This window comes from Halichoeres trimaculatus, unplaced genomic scaffold (assembly GCF_033239565.1).
Source record: "Halichoeres trimaculatus isolate MK-OKI-2021-1 unplaced genomic scaffold, fHalTri1.1 fHalTri1_scaffold_4, whole genome shotgun sequence".
Classification (NCBI taxonomy): domain Eukaryota; kingdom Metazoa; phylum Chordata; class Actinopteri; order Labriformes; family Labridae; genus Halichoeres; species Halichoeres trimaculatus.
The window spans coordinates 7,595,694-7,617,968 of NW_027437182.1; the positions used below are offsets into that span (position 1 = coordinate 7,595,694).

At 39.0% G+C, this 22,275-nt stretch overlaps 1 protein-coding gene across 2 annotated transcripts in view; it reads right to left on the bottom strand.

Annotated features, from left to right (window-relative positions):
* Positions 1 to 22,275, bottom strand: part of LOC141789633 (carboxyl-terminal PDZ ligand of neuronal nitric oxide synthase protein-like) — a 263,989-nt gene that overhangs the window by 61,413 nt on the left and 180,301 nt on the right. For both annotated transcript variants that reach the window (XM_074669155.1, XM_074669154.1), the window contains exon 8: positions 4,619 to 4,780. In XM_074669155.1, coding sequence (XP_074525256.1) covers positions 4,619 to 4,780 — 162 coding nt within the window. The remainder of the gene's footprint in view (positions 1 to 4,618; positions 4,781 to 22,275) is intronic.

Genomic DNA, 22,275 nt, shown 5'->3' on the forward strand with positions numbered 1-22,275 from the left:
AGCCATGAGAGTGGATCACTGTGTTTAAAGGAAAAGAGTAAGGGACCAAGCACTGACCCCTGGGGTACCCCTGTTGATAAGCCATGTGATTTATTTTGTACTCAAAGCATCTCATTCCTCTAATATAAATGTTGTCCGTGTAAATGTGGGTTGTTTCTGTTCTTCCTTTCCATTTTTAATTATTTTACCCAGTTCTTACTAAACATGTCAGATTTGTCCCTGGTGTCTTTTGGATGTTTGTTCTTCTCTGAGTTGTGCATTTGGAGACTGTTTTTCCACCACTAGTAATCTGTTCTAGCTGTTGTGAATGCAGCTTTTCAGCTGCTCAGCTAGTAGCGCTGAAGCTAGCCGGCTCATGACCAAACTTCTAGAGCTTCCTGAAGAACAGAGGATGTATAAGTTGAATGGAGGATGCATGAGGGGCAAAAAATATGAGGTAAGAAAGATGGTGCAAGACAACAGAGGCTTTGGAAAGCAGAATGAAAGACTTTGAGTTGTGTCTCCTCTCAATCATTATGGGTAAAGCGAGATCTCTGCTGACTAAAACCTTGTTTCCACCAAGCAGTCCGGTTTAGATCAGTACAGTTTGGTACGGGTTGGCTCGGTTAAGCCTGGTCCAGTTTGTGTTTCCACAGCCAACTGTGACCCCTTATATAGGGATGGGTACCTTTCACATTCAAGACGATACGGTACCGATGCCTGGTACCTGGCAATCGGTATCGGTACTCAAATGTACCAATTTTCAGGATATTGTGTTTTTATGTGGTAAAAAATATCAATTCATTTAATAAAAAAAACATACTTTTTTCAATTTAACATATTTGCTTTTCAGTGTATAACCTTGTAATGCTGTGTCCATGGCCAGCACAGAAAATCACCTACTCTTCCACTCCCTCACAGTCACAAGGATGCGTTTAGGTACCTTAACATGATACCTTTTGATTTTATGTGAATCAGTTCCCGGTACTTTTGACAAAATTCGGTTGGTACCTACAAAAGTACCTAATTTGGTACCAATCCCCAGTTAAAAAACAGCCTGACACCATAGCAGCGCGACACAGTGTACTAATATATCCACAAAAAAAGGAAAAACGTGACACAGTTAACAAAAAAGCAAGTATAGGGAAACATCTAGCAATTCATCTTCTTTGTGATTTCCATGTGGATCTTTGTTAAAAGCACAATCAGGTTTTGTTTCAGAGAAGACTGTGTGCTGCAAGGAGAAATACAGCTGCTGTTGCATGGCAAGTGGCAATTCTTTCAACCAATCAATGGGCTGCAGTGTTGTAGCTCCACCTTCTGGGACCAGATCGGTTTAGTCTGGCACCCATATGGGAGGGTCCCAAAAAGTGGGACGGCTCGTCTCAGTTATTTGGGGATCTATCCAATAAAGTGGATGGGCTAAGAGGACTAGCAAGGAGTTTGATGAAGTTTGGGGAAAGCATTGTGGTGTCCCTTAAAGAGACGTGGCCACATCATCAGCATTGACAGCTTCCAGAAGGTCTAGGAGTGCTCAGTGCTACCATAGCTTGACTTCAGACAGAGCACCTGAGATTTATTTGAGATCCTATTTTTACTTTCTATTAATATTTTCCAATTAATTATGTTTAAAGGCAACTGAGATAACTGCATTTCCCCCTTGGAGACCAATTAAGTATTTCTGATTCTGATAAGCCATGTTCACCTGACAAGTCCTGACGAAACACGTTATATAAGGATATAAAACACAGAAAAAAGCCTGATTTACTTGATGATGATGCCATTTTTTTAAGTTTCTTAAACTTAAATCTTACACCTTCAACCTGAAATAGGGTGTTATCTCTGAACTCATCAGATGCATGTGGATAATATGCACAATGGGATATTTTTTTTACAAGAAATTAGACAAACACACCTGTGAGGATGTAAGTTTTTTGCAGTTTTCTACAAACACAGAGACGTGACAAGAAAAATCAATCATAAAAGCAGCAGCATGCCACAACTCCTATGTAGCTCTCATTATTTCATGCCCACTTAGGAAATCTATAAGCTCTGCATAAAAAGAGACGAAGTGGAGAATCTGTGAAAAGTAATTGAGATGCAGCGAGGAAGCTGTAAAAGCAGCTCAGACAGGTCAGACCCACTGAGGAAACCTCGCTAAATGGCAAAAGAGTGAGGGTCACGCAAAACTACCTCGGGGTAGCACAAACTCATTTGAAATATTCCACAGGAGGTAATATTCTGCCTTTTATGTTCCAAAGCCTTTATAAAATCTACAGCAGAGTGGCCACCAGCACCCGCTGACCTCTGCTTTTATGGACGTATAATTAGCGGCGTATATGTCCGAGCACGCTCAGCCTGAACGTGAGAGCTGTCCGATGGACTTTTTATAACCGGGTTTGCGTTAAGACAGGCAGTTTCATCGGGACCCCTGTGTGTGTGTGTGTGTGTGTGTGTGTGTGTGTGTGTGTGGAAGCAGTGAGACATCCACGTTTAACTGAGTGGGACACTTCTGGGTCAGGAGTTTGCGTGAGAGAAAGTGTTAAGTTGTGAAATCACAGTTTCAAGTCTAGGGGGGCTTTTTGCAAGAAGCAGGCTGAGGAAGAGTGTGTGTGTGTTTGTTGATCAAATCATAAGCCTGAAGCCTCTGCTGTCATAAGTCACTTCTCAAAGCCCAGCCTCTCAGGCTCGGTGATGAAGGATTTAAAGCTGATTGCAGAGGCGATTAACTTTATCTAAGAGCTACTTTGTCAGGTTTTCCTGACTGTTATAAGACAGCGGTGATGGGATAGTTAATTTTCTTGTTTTGTTTGAATAAAACAAAGAAATATCTGTTTTTTTTCAAAGGGTTGATGGAGACAAAAAGTTCTGTGTCTTTAAAACTGGCAGGTAAATGTTTTATGAATTTAAGCCACTGGGGTGAATGACGCTTGTTAAACACAGGAGTTGTTGCAGGCTATTTGTAAACTAGATGTGCATAAATCAAATTACTTTCAGTAATCTTATCTGATATTGTGTCTATCATGGTTATTTATGATGATAAATAATTTATGAATTCATCTGCTTCTTGTTTTTTTTATTCACTGAAAAAGCCAGAAGATGTTGACAACAACCGTTTCTACGAAGGCCTTCAGGTGCAACAGAAACAAGTCAATGCATGATTCAGTCTGGAGTGACGCCGCAGTCATTATTCAGGCTGACTTAACTTGAGCTGCAAAACTTCATAAAAGTAAAAAAAAACTGCAGCCAGAGCAATAGTTTCCCTTGCAACAAACAGTACTCAAGGTTAAAGTAGCACTTATTATGGTAATGCCCATCACACTTTGTGCTGGCTCTGAAGGAATCAGGGATGCAATCTCTCTCCAAAGAGGTTATATGCAAAGTGTGAAATGCATAATCCAAATAACCACACAGGCAAAGTTATGGCTGCGGTGGACGGGTGCAGAGTGAGTTCACCAGACGAATAATGTTTATCAAATCAAGTTGTGGATGTTTCATCAGAGACGCTCAGTTATCACCTGAAACACTTCCAGAGTTAAAAACACAACAAACTCAAGCTGTTACTTGGTGGTGTAAAATTGCAGGTTTGTTTGATAACTTTTTTCATGAACGGATACCAAGAACTGTTAACCAATAACACACGCACACAAACATTTATATATTTACCTTAGATCATGACATGAATTCTATTTATTTGAATTTTCAAAAGTGTGTACGTCCTAATGGCTTTGTTTCGGTTGGCTTTACGTAACTAGCGTATTTAGCAGCGTGAGTGTCCTCGTATGCTTACAAAACTCAGTCAAAGTGATAAATACGTTTCAGGTGACTGGTTAGGTTTGAAATGTTGGAGCTGCTACACTGTAAATAAATAAGCTATTAAACTTAAAGCTAAGCTATGAAGACTTACAATTTTTAGTAAGTTCAATTTACTCAAATGTCTGAGTTTTCAGTGTTGAAACTGAAGATTTCTGAGCAGATTTAACTTTTGTTACTGTTAAAGTAGCGCAATCTACAATCATCACTTTGTGACTGTGTTTTGTAACTGTGAGTGAAGAGGGGACCCAGTCGATATGGGGCCCGGCTGTACCTCTGGACGTGCAGTGGCACAGGCTCTCTGTGCTCCACAATTCATGGACTGTTTGTCTGTGCACCACAGCATGGACCAGCTGTCTGTGCCCCTTGTGGCATCGATCAGCTGTCCATGCTCTATGTGGTGTGGACTGACTGTCTGTGGCATAAATGAATAAATCTATATTTTTTTTACACTTAATTTCAAAACTGCCCAAAATAGCATGATAATCAAGTCAAACATTTCATTTATAAATATATTAACCATTAGGCACACTGCAAAAGTCAGTAGGTACAGGACCCCATGCTGTGGAGCAGGGATCAGGATTAGTATAGGTTGATACCCAAAGCCCAGATATTGGTATCTGAACCAGAAAAGTTGGATCCATACATCCCTAGCTGATAAAAAATTACCTGTTATCAACCCAACAATTATTGTGCACCCCTATATAATTGTTGGATACTTTACTGCTCAGCTAAATGTAAACTCCACTGAGACTTTTCTCACTTACAAGCTGTCAAAGAATGATTGTCACTCCAAAGTAGTTTGTGTGTATGTGTGTGTGCACACCTGTGCCACAGCCACTTGCGTCTGCTGCTGCTGCTGCTGAAGCTGCTGCTGGAGCAGCTGGATCTGGTGGTGGATAGAGAGCGGAGCGCCTGGCGGTAACGTGCCTGATGCAGGTAGCAGCATCCTGGGGCTGGAGATCAGCAGAGAGGCCTCCTCTGGAGCCTGACATCCAGAGAGAAAAGAGAAACAGAGATATCAAATTAACATTTTGTGACTTGAAGCAAATGGAACATTTTACAAGCAGTGAGGGCGAATTTGGATCGTTAAGTTTGATGGAGGTAAATTGCTGCCTTGAAATAACTGTGACGGCACAATCAAAAATCAGTGTTCTTCATTACTAACGATTCATTTTTAAGAAGTATTGTGGTTCAGATTAATCAGAGACCTATTCTATCATGTTGATTTTTAACAAAATTATTGGTTGAAGTGCTGCTGTGACTGTAGCTGTCATAGCTTGAATATAAAAAGTGACCCTGATAATAGGAGGCCAACTAAAGTGCATTTTCTTTACTGACAGTATGATTTTATTCTAAGCTTTAGAGAGACAAAGGGAATCCTTCAGAGAAAAGCTTGGGTAAAGTCAGACCCATGTCTTTGTTTTGTTTGTAGCCACCAAATGCCATCTACAAAATCGTTTTATTCTGCACAACATGGGTGTTTATGTTTGAGATGTTGTGGGCAGTAAAAAAATGTTCAGTCCGTTAAAACACCAGAATGAAAATAAAAAAAACAAACAACCTCACAAAAACTTCTGTGATTAAAAGTAGTGTCTGCAGGAATTTCCTCAAAAAATAAAATGTTAATTCCTCTTCTACGGGCCTCTATACATGTATGTCAGTGTCTGCCTCAACCCCTTCCTCTGCCTGTATATCGATTTTTTTGGTTGAATCGGAACATTTCTCCGCGTAGAGTAAGCAAAGTTACACCAGCCAATCACGGAGCATCCAGTGCACAAGTGACTTCGCGTGTTGATGATTGAGAGTGAAAGCTAACCAGAGCAGCTACGATTGTAGATGAAACACAGAGGAAGAAAAACACAACCCAAGCAAAAAAAAACAAAAACAAAACAAAGACCCAAACAGATAAAACTTTTTCTAAACCAGGGTTAATCTTGGCTTGACTTTCACTTGTTTTCAGGCACTTGGAGAGCAGCACAAATACCCATAATTAGCTTTAGCTAAACTGCCAAGTCAGGTGCACGGCTCTCAAGTCTCTCCCATGTAGAAACATGATGTTACAGGTGGTTGCTGGGCTAGTGAGTGTGTTCACATAGTCACAGTCAGAGGTAGTGGGTGTGTGCTGCTGCTGGCACTGATCTAAGGAGGAGGAGCCTAGTTTGAATTTTGCTTTACCAACAAGTAACAAAAATTCCTGCAAACCCTGCCTTTAACAAAGAAAGAAAGTGTAATCTGAGTCTTTAAAGTGGCATGAAACCCTTTCAGCACAAATGATTGTACTCTGTAGTTAAGTTGATAAAGCCTGTTTTGAAAAGAAAAAATCTACAGCAAATATTTTAAAACTTTCACTAAAGGAAACCCTTGCAGACTCTTCTGTATTCAAAATGTAGGCCCATATTTTGCAAAAGAAAAAAAAACAAAAAAAACAAAAAACAAAACCCTCTTAATCAGATTTTCAAAACTTATGCAAAGAAAAGTTGGAAGCTTGAGGCTGTCGACAGAAAAAAGGCAGAAATGACTAATGAATAAATAACATAATCAGAAGAAGAAGCAGCATAAACAAAATACCGTCGAGAATGAGTCGTCATCCACAGAAGAATCTGAATTTGAAATGAAACATTGCTGATTAATTGAACCAGTGTGAAAGGAGCGGCGCTGAGAATGCAGATCAGCAGCACTGAAATACTTCTCTCTGACAATAATGAGCTTTGGGACTCAGTTTCTCCTTCATCTGACGCCATCAAGCATCCTAATTGTTTCAGGGCTTTGGTAACCAGTCACACGCTGTGCCCTCTCCATCATTCAACAGGTCCAGAACGGTTTTATTTACGCAGACACAATGCGCTCATTTCTCTCTGGGGAAACTAAAAGAAGGGGACGAATAAGCATTTGGTATAATTTCTATTATTTTCTTACCTGAAAAAAAACCCAAAACAAAATCTATCTAAAGACACCAGTAGGTCATTGGAGTCTTTCAATAAAAGCTTCAAAATAAAAACACACAATGTCTGCAAATGAGGAGGTTTGAAGTGTCGACACTTGAAAATGAGTGAAATGAGGCAGAAATAATCCAAAAGAGACTCAGGCATCATTAGGAGATCATGAACTCCTATGCCTGTAATAACCCAAAGCCATCTGTCACATAACAGAGACAGGTTAATGTCCCCTTTTCCACATGGACGTCGGGAAGTCAGCATCCTGTTCCCTTTAGATTTTCACCTGGCTTTTGTTTTCTCTATTAATGTAATGAAGAAGCATAGACTTAGAAGACAATGTAGAGAAAGTTACATTTGGGGGATTATTTTTTGTTTTCACAATTTTGGCATTAAATCTTTAATTGTTAGAAAGTCTGTGTATTTTTCTTTTAAATGGTGCCACAATTTGCAAGGAACACACATTTGTGGGGCAGGCAGCAAAGCTAAGTATATGGGTGACCCAAATATAAGATGTGTTATTTTTCGTTGAAAATAATGTGAAAAAGTGGGGTTGTCTTATAATCTGGGTCTAACCATTTACACATGCTGAGTTGTCTAGGGTCGCTACACAAACTCAAAAGCAGAGAGCACCGGCTTTTTTGTAAAGCCAGTGACCTCACTGTGGCTGCAGTAATCTGTCAATCACAGCACAGACGCAGTGACAGGAGATGTGTAATGGAGAGGCATGCTGATTGTCTTGAGCAAAGTGGACCAAAAGTTGAGCAAGTTAACAGACAGCTGAGGCAGAAATGTGATGCTGGTTTTAAGATAATAATGGTCAATGCAGCAGAGACGTTAAACAACTGACAGGTGGCCAAAAAATGTGGATTCACAGAGTGGATTGTCGAAGATCGCACATCCATAAAGACTGTCTAAAATATGCAAAGTGTAGAAGAAAAGTTTATCGTGGTTCTCAAAGTGGTTGTTATCAAGAAATAGATGGGAGAGTGTAAGAGTTTGTCAATGAGAAACATAACGAAGGCATGCTCATCAGAGTTGCATTTAAAACACAGATCTTGCTGATTGTATTTGTAGCCAAACATCAAAGCAGTTTCTAACGATTGTTGTTTGTTGAACTATATTGTTGCAGCAATGAATTGTGGTTAATTATGGCTACATTATTATACATGGGAATAAAATCTTCTTGTACTTAATGGCAGCACCTGCAGCCAAAAAAAAACTGTATTTCAATAAAAATAGGTAGATTTTGGTTATCAGTCTTTTTCTGAAGATTGGTCTTGAAAAAAGTGTGGTCCTCTTATAATTGGGGTCATCCTATATTCTGGTCATTACGGTATTTCTCTTATTAGCTTTCCTTTCATACATAGGTCTATAAGTTGGCAAAACTTTTTAACCAGAGCTGATGCAAAACTAAAGGAAACATTGATGAGTCAAGGTGTTAAAAATGTGGATAAGATTTTACATTTTATCTTCATAACATTTATCAATAACTTTATACGTGGCCAAGTTTCAACTTTGTGAGATGATTAAAGAAGTTTTTGATGTGTAAAATTTGGCTCTTGTCTGCAGCAAAGTCAGATCCACAGAAACCAGTTTCTGGATATAAAACCGCTGCCTCCAGGATGTCAAAGTTCTGACACAGGATGAGGTCTGCAAACAAGTCACCTCCTGATTAAATTAAGCCTGAACCTGCTTTAAAGGATCGATGCCACCTCACCTCTCCATCTGTCGCTCCTTATACACCTTCTGGTGACACACAGACAATGTGGACACACACACACACAGACTGAGTCCACAGAGGATATATGACTGATGGGCTGTCTGAGCCGGATCCTTTAGGTTAATTACAGGAAACTGTCCGAGCTGACAGGTTGTTTGGTGCGTTCAAATAATTAATGGAAAGGCAGGAGTCTCCGGTAGCTCTGTGAATGTGGACGTGTCAGGTGATTTCTTCTAGGAAACATTTAAGATCACATCAAATGAGCTCTCTTTTCCTTGAAGTGCCTCTTTAATATTCATAGCTTTTGCTCAGGAGCTCCTCGCAGACACCTGAAACCTCACTCAGCATGCTAAGCACAGGATAATTAACGGGATCACTGCCCCCTGCTTTTAAAGACTCAGTGTTTTCACACCAAAAAGGAAATCCTGCAAATCTAAGGGTAAGAAACAAGATTTTCTTTTCAGCCCTGAAAATCACACAAAAGATTCTCAAGTGACGGAAAATGGGAAATGTTGACAGAGTGTCAGCAGCAGCAGCAGAATGAGACACAACACAAACTCATAAATCCTATCGCAAACAGTAAGGAGACATTTTCCGACATGGCCCCACAGAAAGTCAATTTTTTATCCCTTACACAGCACAAAAAGTATCTGCACAAATAGTTGCAAAGAGTAATCTGAATTTAGTTCTGGAGAAAGCAGGCGGAAAAGAGAGGAAATCAAATGTTTGACCTCAACTTGACGAATATAACATGCTCATTCAAGATCAGATGGATGAATACTTTGTAACTGGCTATAACTATAGCAAACAGACATTTCAGTCTCTTTCAAACATAAAACCCTGACATTTTCTGGATGATTTAAGTCACAATTTTAACTGCTCTTATCATGCCTCTACTGGAGAAAACTGCTAAAAGAGGAATGTTTTCCAGTCCTTGCGGTAAAAGCAAGGTTAGGGGAGACCCAGGATTTCTGAAACGGTCAGAAAACAGTGACCGCTTTCTCACAGTCTCTTACTGAAGACTCTCATAGTGCTGCACAGAGCCGTTTATGTGAAAATAGCAGTAATAACAGTGTTAGCGTTTTTCTGTCACCTCCACACAGCTGAGGAATCATGTTGTGGAAGGAGCATGAAGGTTCAATTGTTGGTTTTTTGAGGGTAACAGAAATGTCTGGATATAACCTTTTCTAAGGTGAGGACAGGGTTTTAACTGTTTTTAACTGGAGCAAAGGTTAGGTCAGGTCTCAGGCTCTGAAAAACACAATTATAAGGCATTGTGAGCTACTGTTTTCAGATTAGAAGCTCATTCAGGGTTAGTTTCAGGTCCCAAAGTGAAACTAAGCAAATGTGATGGAGCTGATTAAGAAAGCTCAACATCTGTAGTCTTACATCCAAAAAAGGTCTCTGAGATGACTACTAAGTCTGATGCTTCTTGGGACAAGAAGAAAAAAAGGAAACTTTTTTTCCCCCAAAATTGTATTTTTTCATGAGGTCTCAGACATGTCAACTCCAGTGGACTACATGTGCCTCAGCATTCAACTTGAAAAAACATATGAATTTGTTAAGGAATTTAATTAAATAGTGTTTTTTTTTTTCGTTTTTTTTTTTTTTTATTTAAATTTTGGTTAGGTGGGCTGGAGGCTGCAGAGATTTATTTATTTCTTTTTCTTAATATGCTTTGTTAATTTATTTTTTTTTCTTTGGCAGGGTGGGCTGGAGATTCCATTATTTTTTTTCTTGATTTATTTTATCTTTTTTTTTTCTTCCTTTTTTGATAATGACAGGTTTATTCATCATTGCACATGTGTCCGGGGGGATTCAAACCAAAGACACTGAGGGGTGTGCCCACAGTAATTTACTACATATTTGAAAAAAATAAAAATAAGGTCCAAAATAAAGGAATAGTACTGTTTCTTTGATTTAACTGATTATCATCATATTTATTAACTTATAGGATTTTTTTTGGAAAAAAAGGATTGACAGGATTTGCTCTCAGGGATCCAGAAGTGTGGCCGTCTGGCAGTCATCTTGGAGTCAGAGAAAACTGCCTTGCAGTTACAATGACTGACCACTGAATGAGCCTTAAAGGAGTGTGGCAGCAGAGAGCGCTCGAGAGGCTGACGCGCAGTTCCACCATAGAGACCATTGTATTTATGAGAACATGACTTTTTAAGAGCTGACCATTGTGGGGACCACTATGCACCAGAGAAACTTTAAGAGCTCCTCTTAAACTTTTAGCTTGAAACAGACTGAAATGAATACTGGAGCCTCTTTATTAGTTTAAAAAGCAAACAAGACCATCAGCAAGAACAGGGACCATTTTTATACAGCTATTTCCAACAACTGAGACCACTGATGGGTGTCAGACTGAGCGATTCAAAACAGGATGCCGATATTTTATAAGTGGTCTGAGAAAAAGGGTCGTAATGAGTGACACACAAGACTACTGGAGGAGAGAATGAGAGTTAGTTCAGAAACACTTATTATACATGAACATAAATAAAAAGGAAAGGATCCGTTCGTCCACAGGAGGCAACAAATCAACAATTACTAAAAGTTCCTCACAGGAGCTTTAATGCACACAGGAGCCTTTCAAAGACAGATAGAGCCAACAACACAGCAGTGTAGATCTCAATGTGTCCTCTTTGAGTTTTTACTCTCACTTGTCACCTTGAGGCAATTATTGAAATTTTATATACAGATATAAAGACTGGATGTCAAATTATCCTTATGAAACCAAAATGAAAATAAAAAATTGAGGTATGTTAAAATATTTCAAGTATGCGATGGTAAGAAAAATAAATAAATAAATAAGAACTCACGCCTCGGCAGTGATGAGATCCATCTTTCATCGTTGAGTAAGTTTGAGATTTCATCCAGGACGGATGACTGGAGTAATTAGGATTTATGAGGTGACTGATGGATGCATGAAATTGTTCAAAGTGATCCATTTTCATTTTGAGAGACCAAATCTGAAGACAAGCGTTTAATCCAGTATGAATTTTTCAGCAGTCATGTGTCCCCACACACTCCTTCACACTCTCTCAAACACAAAGTTACATTCTTTTTTTTACTGAGCTGCATATTTAAACCCTCTCTGAGCTGTTTCCAGGCTGTTTACTGTTCAAAATGAGAAACAACAAACCACCTCTTTACATTGAATCCCTAACTTGTTTACTGCAGTCGAAACCAATTACTGGAGACAGCAGAGGAGAATATTCAAACTGAGAGTGGGAGTTTAAAGAGGGGAGAGAAAAATGGACCAGCACTAAAATTCCTCTCGATAAGCGCTTCAGTCTGGCGCGCCAGAGGGAAGTTTCACCATTACCATTCAATTCCCACACATACACATGCTAATGCAGGTTCTCAGCAGGCAGCTGGAGTCCTCCTTTATCTTTTTAGCCTTTAGTTAGGGACACGAAGAGGTGAGGAAGACACCAGGGAAGACCCAGAAGGATTTAGACAGAAAAAGAAAATGAGACTGATAGAGAAAGGGAGATAGATGACATGGGATGAAGGAAGTTTTTATTCCTCCTCCAGCTGTGATTACATTTGCTGCTTTCTGTCTGTCAAACAGATTGTTCCCTCCCACACACACACAGACAGACACACAAACACAGAGGCAATAAAACACAGAGGTTAGACACATTCTGGCTTTCTTTACTGCTGACAGCCTCAGCTGCAGATTTACGATTTTATCAAGGGCTCTTATGAAACACACTGGAGGACTGCTGGGGAATATCAGATCTCAGCATCAGCTGTAGCAGTCATTAAAAAAGTGGAGAGGAGCAGGGAGGATGAAAACGTTCGTCTGAAGCTTTGATAACCTTGAGTTAAGATTCACAAATTTTCTGAATGAGTCTGTAAAAGCTCCTCGACACCAGAGAAACGATGGGAGCTGGATCAATTGCCACTTTTAGATAATGTTTTACATGAGATCACCACATTATTATGGAATTTTTTCATTTCATTTTATTTTTTATTTTATTTTATTTCACTTTATATTATTTTTTGTTTTAAGTTATATATATATATATATATATATATATATATATATATATATATATATATATATATATATATATATATATATATATATATATATATATATATATATATGTCTCTGCACATTTTTTATAATAATAATAATAATAGTAATAATAATAATAATAATAATAATAATAATAATAATAATAATAATAATAATAATAATAATAATAATAATACATAAATATTTCTCTTGAGATACTTGGCAAATAAAGGCTATTTTGATTCCCATTCTGAGAATAAGTCATGCCATGCATGTGTTTCTACACATGCAATGCAGGAATAGTATCATTGGTTAGGATTAAATATCTATCATCATTTCTATACCAAAGGGGATTTGCTGTGTAGGTATAGGCACTCAAGTGAGAAAGAAATGCTTTCTTGGCTTTTCAAGTCGCTGTTTTGCTTTTGCTGCTTGTAACTTCTCTGTTAAAGCTCTGTCTCACTTGTATCAGAAGTTTTCCACCAAATTTGGTCTGCCTCCTTCGAGGGTTTTCTACTTCTGTGATAAAATGCATGAAAAGACTAATATTTGTACAAGTAGTCTGTGTATAAATGTTATATTTATTTCTGCAGGTGCATCATCTAAACAAGCAGAGTGGAAGCTCAGGAGTCCTTTAATAAGTCTGGACTGAATGTGGTGCATGAGCTTAAGTAAAGCTTGCTATTTCATGGCTCCAGCAGTGAAGGTATTTTTAAGACCCGGAACAAATTCATGCTCCCGATGCTTGCAAATGCTGTGAAACTGAGCACTTCATGTTAGAAGGAAAGGGGAAACCTTGCAGTTTACAAGTACAGCATGCACAGGCTTTAAAAGCCAGTGAATCAGATACCCGTCATGCAGTAAATAACAGACTGACACATCCAGGGGTTGGCAGGTAAACACAGGGAACAGCTATGAGCTGAGAGCTTGTATGGATGGAAGTTGAGCCTAAAGAGTAAATACTGGAGTTTATTACTTAATGCTGAACATATTCTGTATTAAATGGATGTGAGACAAAAGCTGAATATATTCAGACTTTAATTTAACTTTTTCTTAAACTTGTTATTGTTGCCAAGAATTTGAAGCATCTTCTGAATACAGAGTTTTGCTTTCTTGAGTGTAACATTAGCAATGATTTGCATAATGTTTAGTCATGACTCTGTGATTGAATATTGCTGTCACTTTCAGACCTGCCCCAATTTGTTTTGCGGTCGTTATTTGGAGACAAACTTGATCCACTTTTTCACATTATATATAGGTTTTACTTATTTAAAAAGTCTCATGAAGATGAAAATCTCTGAGGAGCTGAACTTTTCATAATTAGGAGATAAACTTGCAAATTTCAAAAAAGTGTGAAAAATTATGAAATAACAGCACAGCAGAGTGTGTCTCAGGCTTTGGACTCCCCAGAGAGAAGGAGCTGGCTGGTCAGATGATGTAAAATTTTCATCACACTTGGCCACAGTCGCCAGCAATCTGCTTCTATCCAAAATATCACATGGCAGCTTTTAGATAAGACTCTCCATTTCATTTGCAAGCTCCAGTTTGGCTGTTTTGAGTTATATCACCCACATGAGGTGGTGCTTTTTAAATTCTTGATCCGGAGGTCCAAAGGGCTGAGCTTGTTAAAGAATATCTGCACCTGCTTGACAAACCTGTGTCTCCCTCTGTGCCCCCACATTATCTCTGCTCCCTTTGTGGCTCCCCTGATTCAGACGCTGGAGCTGATGTCTGAGTTATTCCAAATGCCAGTCTTGTTTCCTACACTAATGGTTGTGTTGTTATTTTTTAATGATGCCATACGGTCAGACTGTGTCTGGCATTAATTTGCATGTCCGTGTAATTAAAGTTGTGGTTCTCAGGTCGCAGAGTCCTGTTGGTTTAGAGTGGAGTTTTAATCAGTGACATTTTCAGCGCAGGACTGTCAGGTGAATGCAGTTAATGAGCTGCTGAAAGAGAAAAACAGACGGGTTGTGGGTCAGGACTGTGGTGCGCTTTGCTAATTCTCAGGTTTGGATTGAGAGAAGCTGGTCCTGGTTTAACTTGAGTTTGAGGAAATTTGCATTTGAAGGTTTGGGTGGCCCATTTATGCTCAACTGGTGCTGTTAGGTGATTAAAAAATAATCAGATTAATCACAGGATTTGTAATTAATTAATCTAATTAATCACAATGTAATCTCACATCTGCTAAAAGTCCCCAAATAAAGAATTTGAATTCAAGGACATTACAAAACTGTAGTGCATGACTAATCAAATGAATACACAAAGAAAAGAAGATTTGTGAATCCACATTTTTCAACTGGCCAATAACAAAATATCTGCGTTCACTGCCATTGATGTCTATAGAGGCGGGGTTTGGCGGAGCTTGTCAATCAGAATCCTGCGCGTAAACTACCGTGGGTGAGAGCGGTGCGCGCTTTGGATGAGAGCTCAGCCTGGATATGACGAGAAGATGTGAGATAACAGAGACATAGTGAGACGCTGCAAGTCAGAAAAGTTCAGGCAGCTCACGCTCCAACTGAGGATGTGTTGCGGTGGTTCAGAGAGAAAGAGCGGCGCCATTGTGAGAAAAGACAACAGAGATCACAGAGAGGATCAAAGGATGGAGCGCCCAAGATGAGCGCATTGCAAAAAAGTATGTTTTGTCTGCTTTTTGGATCAAAAACAGGAAGCAAGACATAAAAGAAGAGTCCACTCTTCTAAGGTATTTTTGGTGTTCACATAATCAGAGAAAACAATGTTATTTGGGTCTTGAGCGCTCTTTCAAGATGCTCTGAAAATGACTGGCAGCCAAGTGGTTGATCTTGCACTAATTTTTATAACGCCTTAATTTGAGGAGTAATTAATTAATCTAATAAACATGCTAAAGTGACAGCCCTATGCTCAGTGTCAAATACAGATTCAGACACAGATGAAGCCTTCTGTCCGTGCTCTGAGTTCATTTCATCTGTATCTCTGCACGTTTCTTTAAAGCTTACGAATATGGACGAAACAGAGCAGTACCACTGGAAACCATGGGACAGAGTGGCTGTTACTGCCCAATATGTAGCTTAGTGAGACACAAAGAAGAAATATCAATGAGGGAACTTCTGCGATGTATTCAACAGCCTCACCGACCACCACCTCCTTCATTGCTGCCTCCGTTTTTTTTCTTTTATGCAAGCAGTATATTAGCAATACCTCCTCCACAGTCGCCATGTTTGTTTCTGAGTTTGTTGTTGAAGTTAACTTTCGACTCTGGGCTGCCTCTCCTGGTGGATGTACTGGTTAACAGCAATACCAACGTCAAGGAAGTATGGAAGTATGTGAGCAGTGACGGTAACAGGGAGTATAAATAGGCCTTTAATGATACAAGTTTTATATTTCAGGAGCATTTATTGGTATTTTCGAAATCATGGACATATATAGTTTAAAGCTTTGTAGCAACACAAACTGTTCTCTTTTATTACATGGCCTTAAGCTGCCATGTTTGTTTCAGGACTTCTTATTTCTATTTGCTCTACAGTACTTTGTTTATCCCAGTGGTGTTTATCTGCTCATTTTATGCTTTATGTAAAGAAATCTGATCCTGAGTTTGCCAGCTGAACACATCCAGAGGCTCACACGCACTAAAAGATGATTGTAACACCCTGTTTCAGCAAAGAAGTGAAGAGCCACATAATGAATACCCCATATTTCTGGTGTGAAGATGGTCGAAATTGAAGAAGAAAAGAAAAAAAAAAAGATATTGAATGTCAGCAGAAAGCGCTGTCTAATGGAGTGGAAAGTCAAGAAGTGATGGCAGACAGAGAGAGGAAGACAGAAAGAGGGGTGGGGTGTAGGAGGAGTTAAGAGGAGAGTAATAATTTGTGGTCGTCATTTTCAGCCAAGCCTTCAAAAATGTTTGAGTTGAATTCATAAAAACAGTGGTCAGGATGAGTCATACCTGCAAAAATCATGACCACTCCTGGACTGAGTCAGCTCTGCTGAGAGTCAAAAGGCCAGATTCTTATGGAGTAACAGAGTCTAGGTTGGTTTATGTTTGTTAAAGCAGGCAAGGTGCATCCAGGCTGAGGAAATAATGGGATTTTAGCTCCTGCACTTCCGTTCCTCATGTTTCATGTGCAGGCGTGTTTCATGTCAATGCATGTAAACACTTCCATAGAATCGAATCCTAACACCCATGGCTATCAGGAGCTCATCTCTCAGTATTGACAGATAAAGTGATGTTCGCACACAAACCTAATGACTTCACAGTCAATGAAAAGCAAAGAGACTGCACTTCTAACGACTGATTGTGTTTAAAGGTTACAAACAGAGGATTGTGTTATGTCTTACTGTAAAGCAAAGTAGAGTGAGAGGATGTCAATGTTAGCTTTAAAGGGTGGAAAAATAACAGGGAGATCTCGACTTTTTAAACAGAGACAAAGTGCAATGAAGTCCTTCCCACACACACAGAGGAAAGCCATTCATCACTCTCCACTGACTTTGTGTTGCATGAAGGTGCCCTCTTCAAACCTTTGTCTGTTTTCAGTGGAAAGAGCATCTCTTAAAGTTGCTGTTTGGGGATGAAGACAGATAGGATAGTTTTTGTAGTTTTTGTGCCTCGGAAATAACCCTTAAAGGGCAAAAATGGACAAAAGAGATGTCATGGAGGACGCCTTAAATAATCATCTGAATGTACGAGGCAGTTTGATTCTTGAGATTCTCAGAGATACCCATGGATACCTTTGAGATCTTTGTTTTTTTCTTAACAGAAAGACATGAAACCCAATTTCATTTAAATAATTTGAATTGCCTGTAACACAGAAAGATTACAGACAATTGTTTTAAAAGACAAACAACAAGAGCTACTGTCCCTAGAGCTCAAATTAGCTGCATAAAGAACTAAACTCGATACCAAAGCACAACACTTCCATTTTAAGAGTTACAAAAGTCAGCAATCAATGAACTTTACTTCAGATTTCTCAAAACAGTTTGGGGCATACTGACTCATGCAGCTACAAATATTTCACTAGCACTGCAACAGATATCTGGGTCACTTGAGGAATACTCACACTGCATCATAATGGGCTACTTGAGGTCTCCTGCATACAAATAAACCACAATTCTTACAAAAGTTTGGGCACTCTTCTTTATTTAAGCTGCTTAAATCTATCGTTTTAATCCGGACAATAATGAATGGATTGGATGTAGGGTTGTAAAATAATTGATTTCAAATGTCATGATCAACTGCAGAATCTCAATGTGTTAAATAACATCTTGCGGGGGACGTTGCTTTAACTAGGGTTGACTGGCTACAGTTAGTGGCCAATCATTTAGCTAACGCTGGAGTTAAACTCTTTGATTTAGTTTTATCCACAGGGTGATTTTGTGATGCATTTCCAAAATATTATTCTGCAGGTGCTTTTTGTCCAAAGGGACGCACAAAAAGCAAGAATTCAGACTGGAAAAAGAAAAACTTTACAAAGTGCAACAAAGTACTTCAAGCTAAAGCTTTGTTTACTCAATAACGCTTCATCTGAAAACGCTAAAACGCAGTGATGAAAAATCTGTGTTTACATGGAAACACAGAGGGACTGAAAGCGCTGTAGTAAGCATGCCAGGCCTGTAGTCGGCGCTACAACTGCCTTGTCCAGAAGCCGCTTTTGGGAGATCTTTACCAAAGCAGAGTTGGGCCTATCATCTGGTGTATTGGGGAATACTAAGTGTAGAAGGGGAGCAACAGATATACATTTTGTTGAAAGACAGTCAGCAGATTCAGCAGCACAAGCACAGCCTGTTTGTGATGATTGTAACAACGGTATTGTTGTCCTGTTGTATGTGCTCGCGCCAAGTGGAGTGTGACGTCAGCATTTCCACTGAAAAACGCCGGCTTACTGTTTACATAGCAACGGTGTTGGCAGCGTTTCTGAAAAATCCCACACTTGAGACCAATTTCAAAAGTTTGCTATTTTTTAGGTCGGCTGAAACGCCGTCTTCTGTGTAAATGCAACAAAACTTTTGCATTTCACCCTAAAACCATTGTCCTGTAAACACCCCTTAAATGGCGACAAGTGTTGCCATCTAGTGACAGAAGAAGTGCATTTTTTTTCCTTTTTGGAAAAATGAAACTAAAACTAACCACAACTAATAATTCAACGTCGACAATATCATTCAACATACAAAAATATCCAATATTAAGTACTCTCTGAGCTAAATATTCACGAAAAGCACATTTCTGAACTGCGCCTGCATGGGCCTGCATTAGCTCACAGATGATGTTTTGATACTGTTTAAGACAAAGTTTGTATTACTTTTACACTTCAACTAAGCCTTCTTTTTTAGATTTTTAAAGTGAGATGAGCCATTCAAATACAGAAATAGAGTCATTGTTCATCTAAACAGTGCCATACTACACTTTGCAAGTGGCACAGGGTCACAAAACAAAACATGTTATTTTCAGACCTCTATCACTCCACAGTAAAGCTGGTGTCTATGCACCACAAAAAAAAAAAAAAAAAAAAAAAAATTAGGGACCAAGCATACACAAAATATCTAGTAAACATGCCAAAAATTATCTAAAAAAAACAAATAAATATTGTGAAAAAGAGGTACCAATGATCAAAATTTCCAAATGCATCTTCATTGGGAGTTAATAAATAAAGCACACAAACAAAAACTTCAGCCATAATTTTTGAAGTTGAGCAGTCTCTCCTTTTTTTTCTCCTCAAACCTAAAGCTGAAACTTTCAATTTCATTGTCAGAAGACTTTCTCTAAATCTGTTTGATTTTTATTTTTCTTATGCTGCCTGTTATCCTCTTCTGCAAAACACACTAGACTCAGAAAAAGGCTAAAAGCATGAAAAAAAAAAATAGATGTATTCCCCTGACTCCAAAACAAGAAGCTTTAACAGTCACTTCAACTGATGCTTTAGCTCAGGGGCCCCTCTGACCTCTTGGGGCCCCTAAGCCTGAGCGCTCTCTGCTCTCTGAGTAATCCTCCTCCTGTGAGGAGCAGTGCTGAATGTGAAGTCTAAAAACATCTGTGGCACACTAATAATGAAGGGATAAAAAAAGAGTGAATGTGAGTGCTGCCTGTAGCGTAACACTCAGAGATCAGAGTGTTTACACCTGCCTGACGGCCTCAGAGAGCCAGCCAGGGGCAGAGAAATCTATCAGTGAGTGTTATACCACTGTACTGAAACACACACATCTCCCTCTTCTCCATGTAATGGACATATTGAGGAAACAACAGCTTGTACTTATGCACTGATCTGCTTCTTCAGGCTAAAAGCAGAAGATAGAGGAGAAGTTTTAAAGCTTAAAAAGGTTTTGTTTCTGCTCGGCACAGCACTCATTTTTGTCAAACACATCGACAACCACCTGCCTCTTCAACACACCAACACACAGGAAAAAAAAAACATATCCAAAGCTGTTTTTCCTCCAAACTGTGGCTTGAGTTCCTTTGTGGTTTTACTATTTCTGATACCAAAGGGAGCCTTTTAAAATTAAACACCCCGACTCAACCTCGTGGACAAAGGTGGGATTGATGCCTCCTCTCTAGACTCCTCTGGGATCGTTTGAACGTGAGCCGCAGAGGGATTTTTCAGTCTAACGGGAGCTGACAGGAAGAGAATGAACTTTAACACCAACAGGCTGCTTTCCCTTTCATGAGCTTCCAGAGAAAACCCTGCAGAGGATCAGATCCCTGTACTCTGGAAAATACACTCAGTTTTCTGATAATAAAGCACACGTGCGCAATATCATGGAGGCACGCACACATCTTCCCTCTCTTGTCCCTGCTCATCCCTATTTAATCTGTCAGGCTGCTAAGAGAGACAAATGTGTTGGGAGAAAACACATGTTCATGCAGCAGCAGCTACACAAACTTCCTCCAGTGACCTGAGAACGGAGGTCGTCGCAGAGAGCTCGTTGTTTCAGTGATTTCACGCCGTGTTGCTTTCAATCAGCCGCTGTAATGAAAGGTCTCATAACTCTTAACGGTAATGGGACCCGAGGATTGTAGAGCAGCTGAATAACTTGGTTTTGTAACTCTGATTTAGCACCCGGAGTCCCGCGGAGAGGCGTCTCTGTGGTGCTGCTGGTTTAGCAGGGATGTTTGGAAAAGCCTGGAGCTTGAGGTGACATAACATCCTCATTTGGATCCTGATGAAAAGTTTAATAAACTTTTGCCCGGAGTGTAGCCCAACAGCTTGTCTGTTTAATTATTTACCATTAATTTAGTCAGCCTGAGGAACCACCTCATTACGCAGCCTTAACTACAGATGAGGGCTTTCTGGAGCAGGGGCACTTTTGACACTTTCACTGGCAAGGTGAAATAGGACATGGAGCCATGTTAAAAACAAAAGCATTATCTTGGACTTTGATATAGAGCCCATGACCGTTTCACTTAAAGAGAGCATAAATAAGAAAACTCTGCAGGACATTTGCTCTGTTGTGTTTGCAGAAAGTCATTTTTGGGCCCTTTCCGTCTTCACATGTGCACGCAGTGCTAAAAACCTCAAAAAAAAGGACAGCATATCCTACGGCTGTGAGATGTGGCCTTTTATATTAACAACCAACTAACCAAATCCTGACATCAGTCTAAACACTCTATCCTTAAATATTTTTAATCTGGGCTGTTTCGCCAGTCCACTCCTGCATTTGTCAAAAATCCAGTCACACCCCTGAAAACAGCTGTAATTCATGCACCAAAATAACAAACGGTATGCATGTGTGAACTGTGTGTGCAGTCTGACACCGCTGCTTCTTTTCTTTTCTTTCTGTTTACATTATCTAACTCTGTTTCCACTGAACATGTCAGACTTTTATCCAGTGTTTTTTCCCTCCTTGGGTGTGTTTGGAGAGAGCTATGGACTGTTTTTCACAGTTTTTCATGGTGGAATCACAGACTTCAGCTAACAGTTTGAAGCTGTTGCTGATGCAGCTGCATCAGCCCTGCTATGTTTACACCCATACTCAGCTGGTAGCTCAGAAACCGGGTGGTTCATTGGCCAAACCGCTGGAAATTCCTGCAGAACTCTGGATATTTACGATGTTTTCGTTGGCAAACTAAATATGCATTATCACTTGCAAAAAAGCTTCCAATTTAAAAAAAAATTGTATATATTTTTAATTTCTACAAATCTTTGGAAAGTATTTTAATTTTTTTTTGCAATTTTTTTTTGCAATTTTTAGAATATTTCTAAAAAATAAAAAATGAAAAAATAAATTTCTAACATTTGTTTTCTTTTTGCTAATTTATGAAATTTTGGCAAATTTTGGAAGTTCATTTTCTTTTGGAAGTTTTGAAAATTTTTGAATTTCAAAAGTTTGGGAAGTTCTGCAAATTCTTGCACAACTTTCTTCTTTTTTAATTTGCACATTTTTGTAATTTAAGAATTTCATACATTTAGCAAAGTTTATGACAATACAAATATATATTTAATTTTTAAACATTTCCATTTTTTTCAAAATGTATTAGAAATAAAAAACTAAGGCATTACAGGTACAATTTTATATATAAAAAATAACCCTCTTGTTTATATAATTATTAATTAGATTTACTACATTTTGTGGCTCCTGAATGACTTTAACACTGGTGAGCTGAGGCAAAATGACTCTCATGAAAGTAAAGGTTGCAGATCCCTGATCTAATCCTTTCCTTTAACAAAGAAGAATGTTGAGATCACAACTAAAAAGCCTTGATGTAATCTACTGTACAGACTTAACAGAGGAACAAGTGAAAACTGGTTTTCCAGAGGTACACTGGGCGGTCAGCCTGACCAAGAATGAACGGGTGGATCGAATTTCCAGGTGTAGTTTTTATCTTT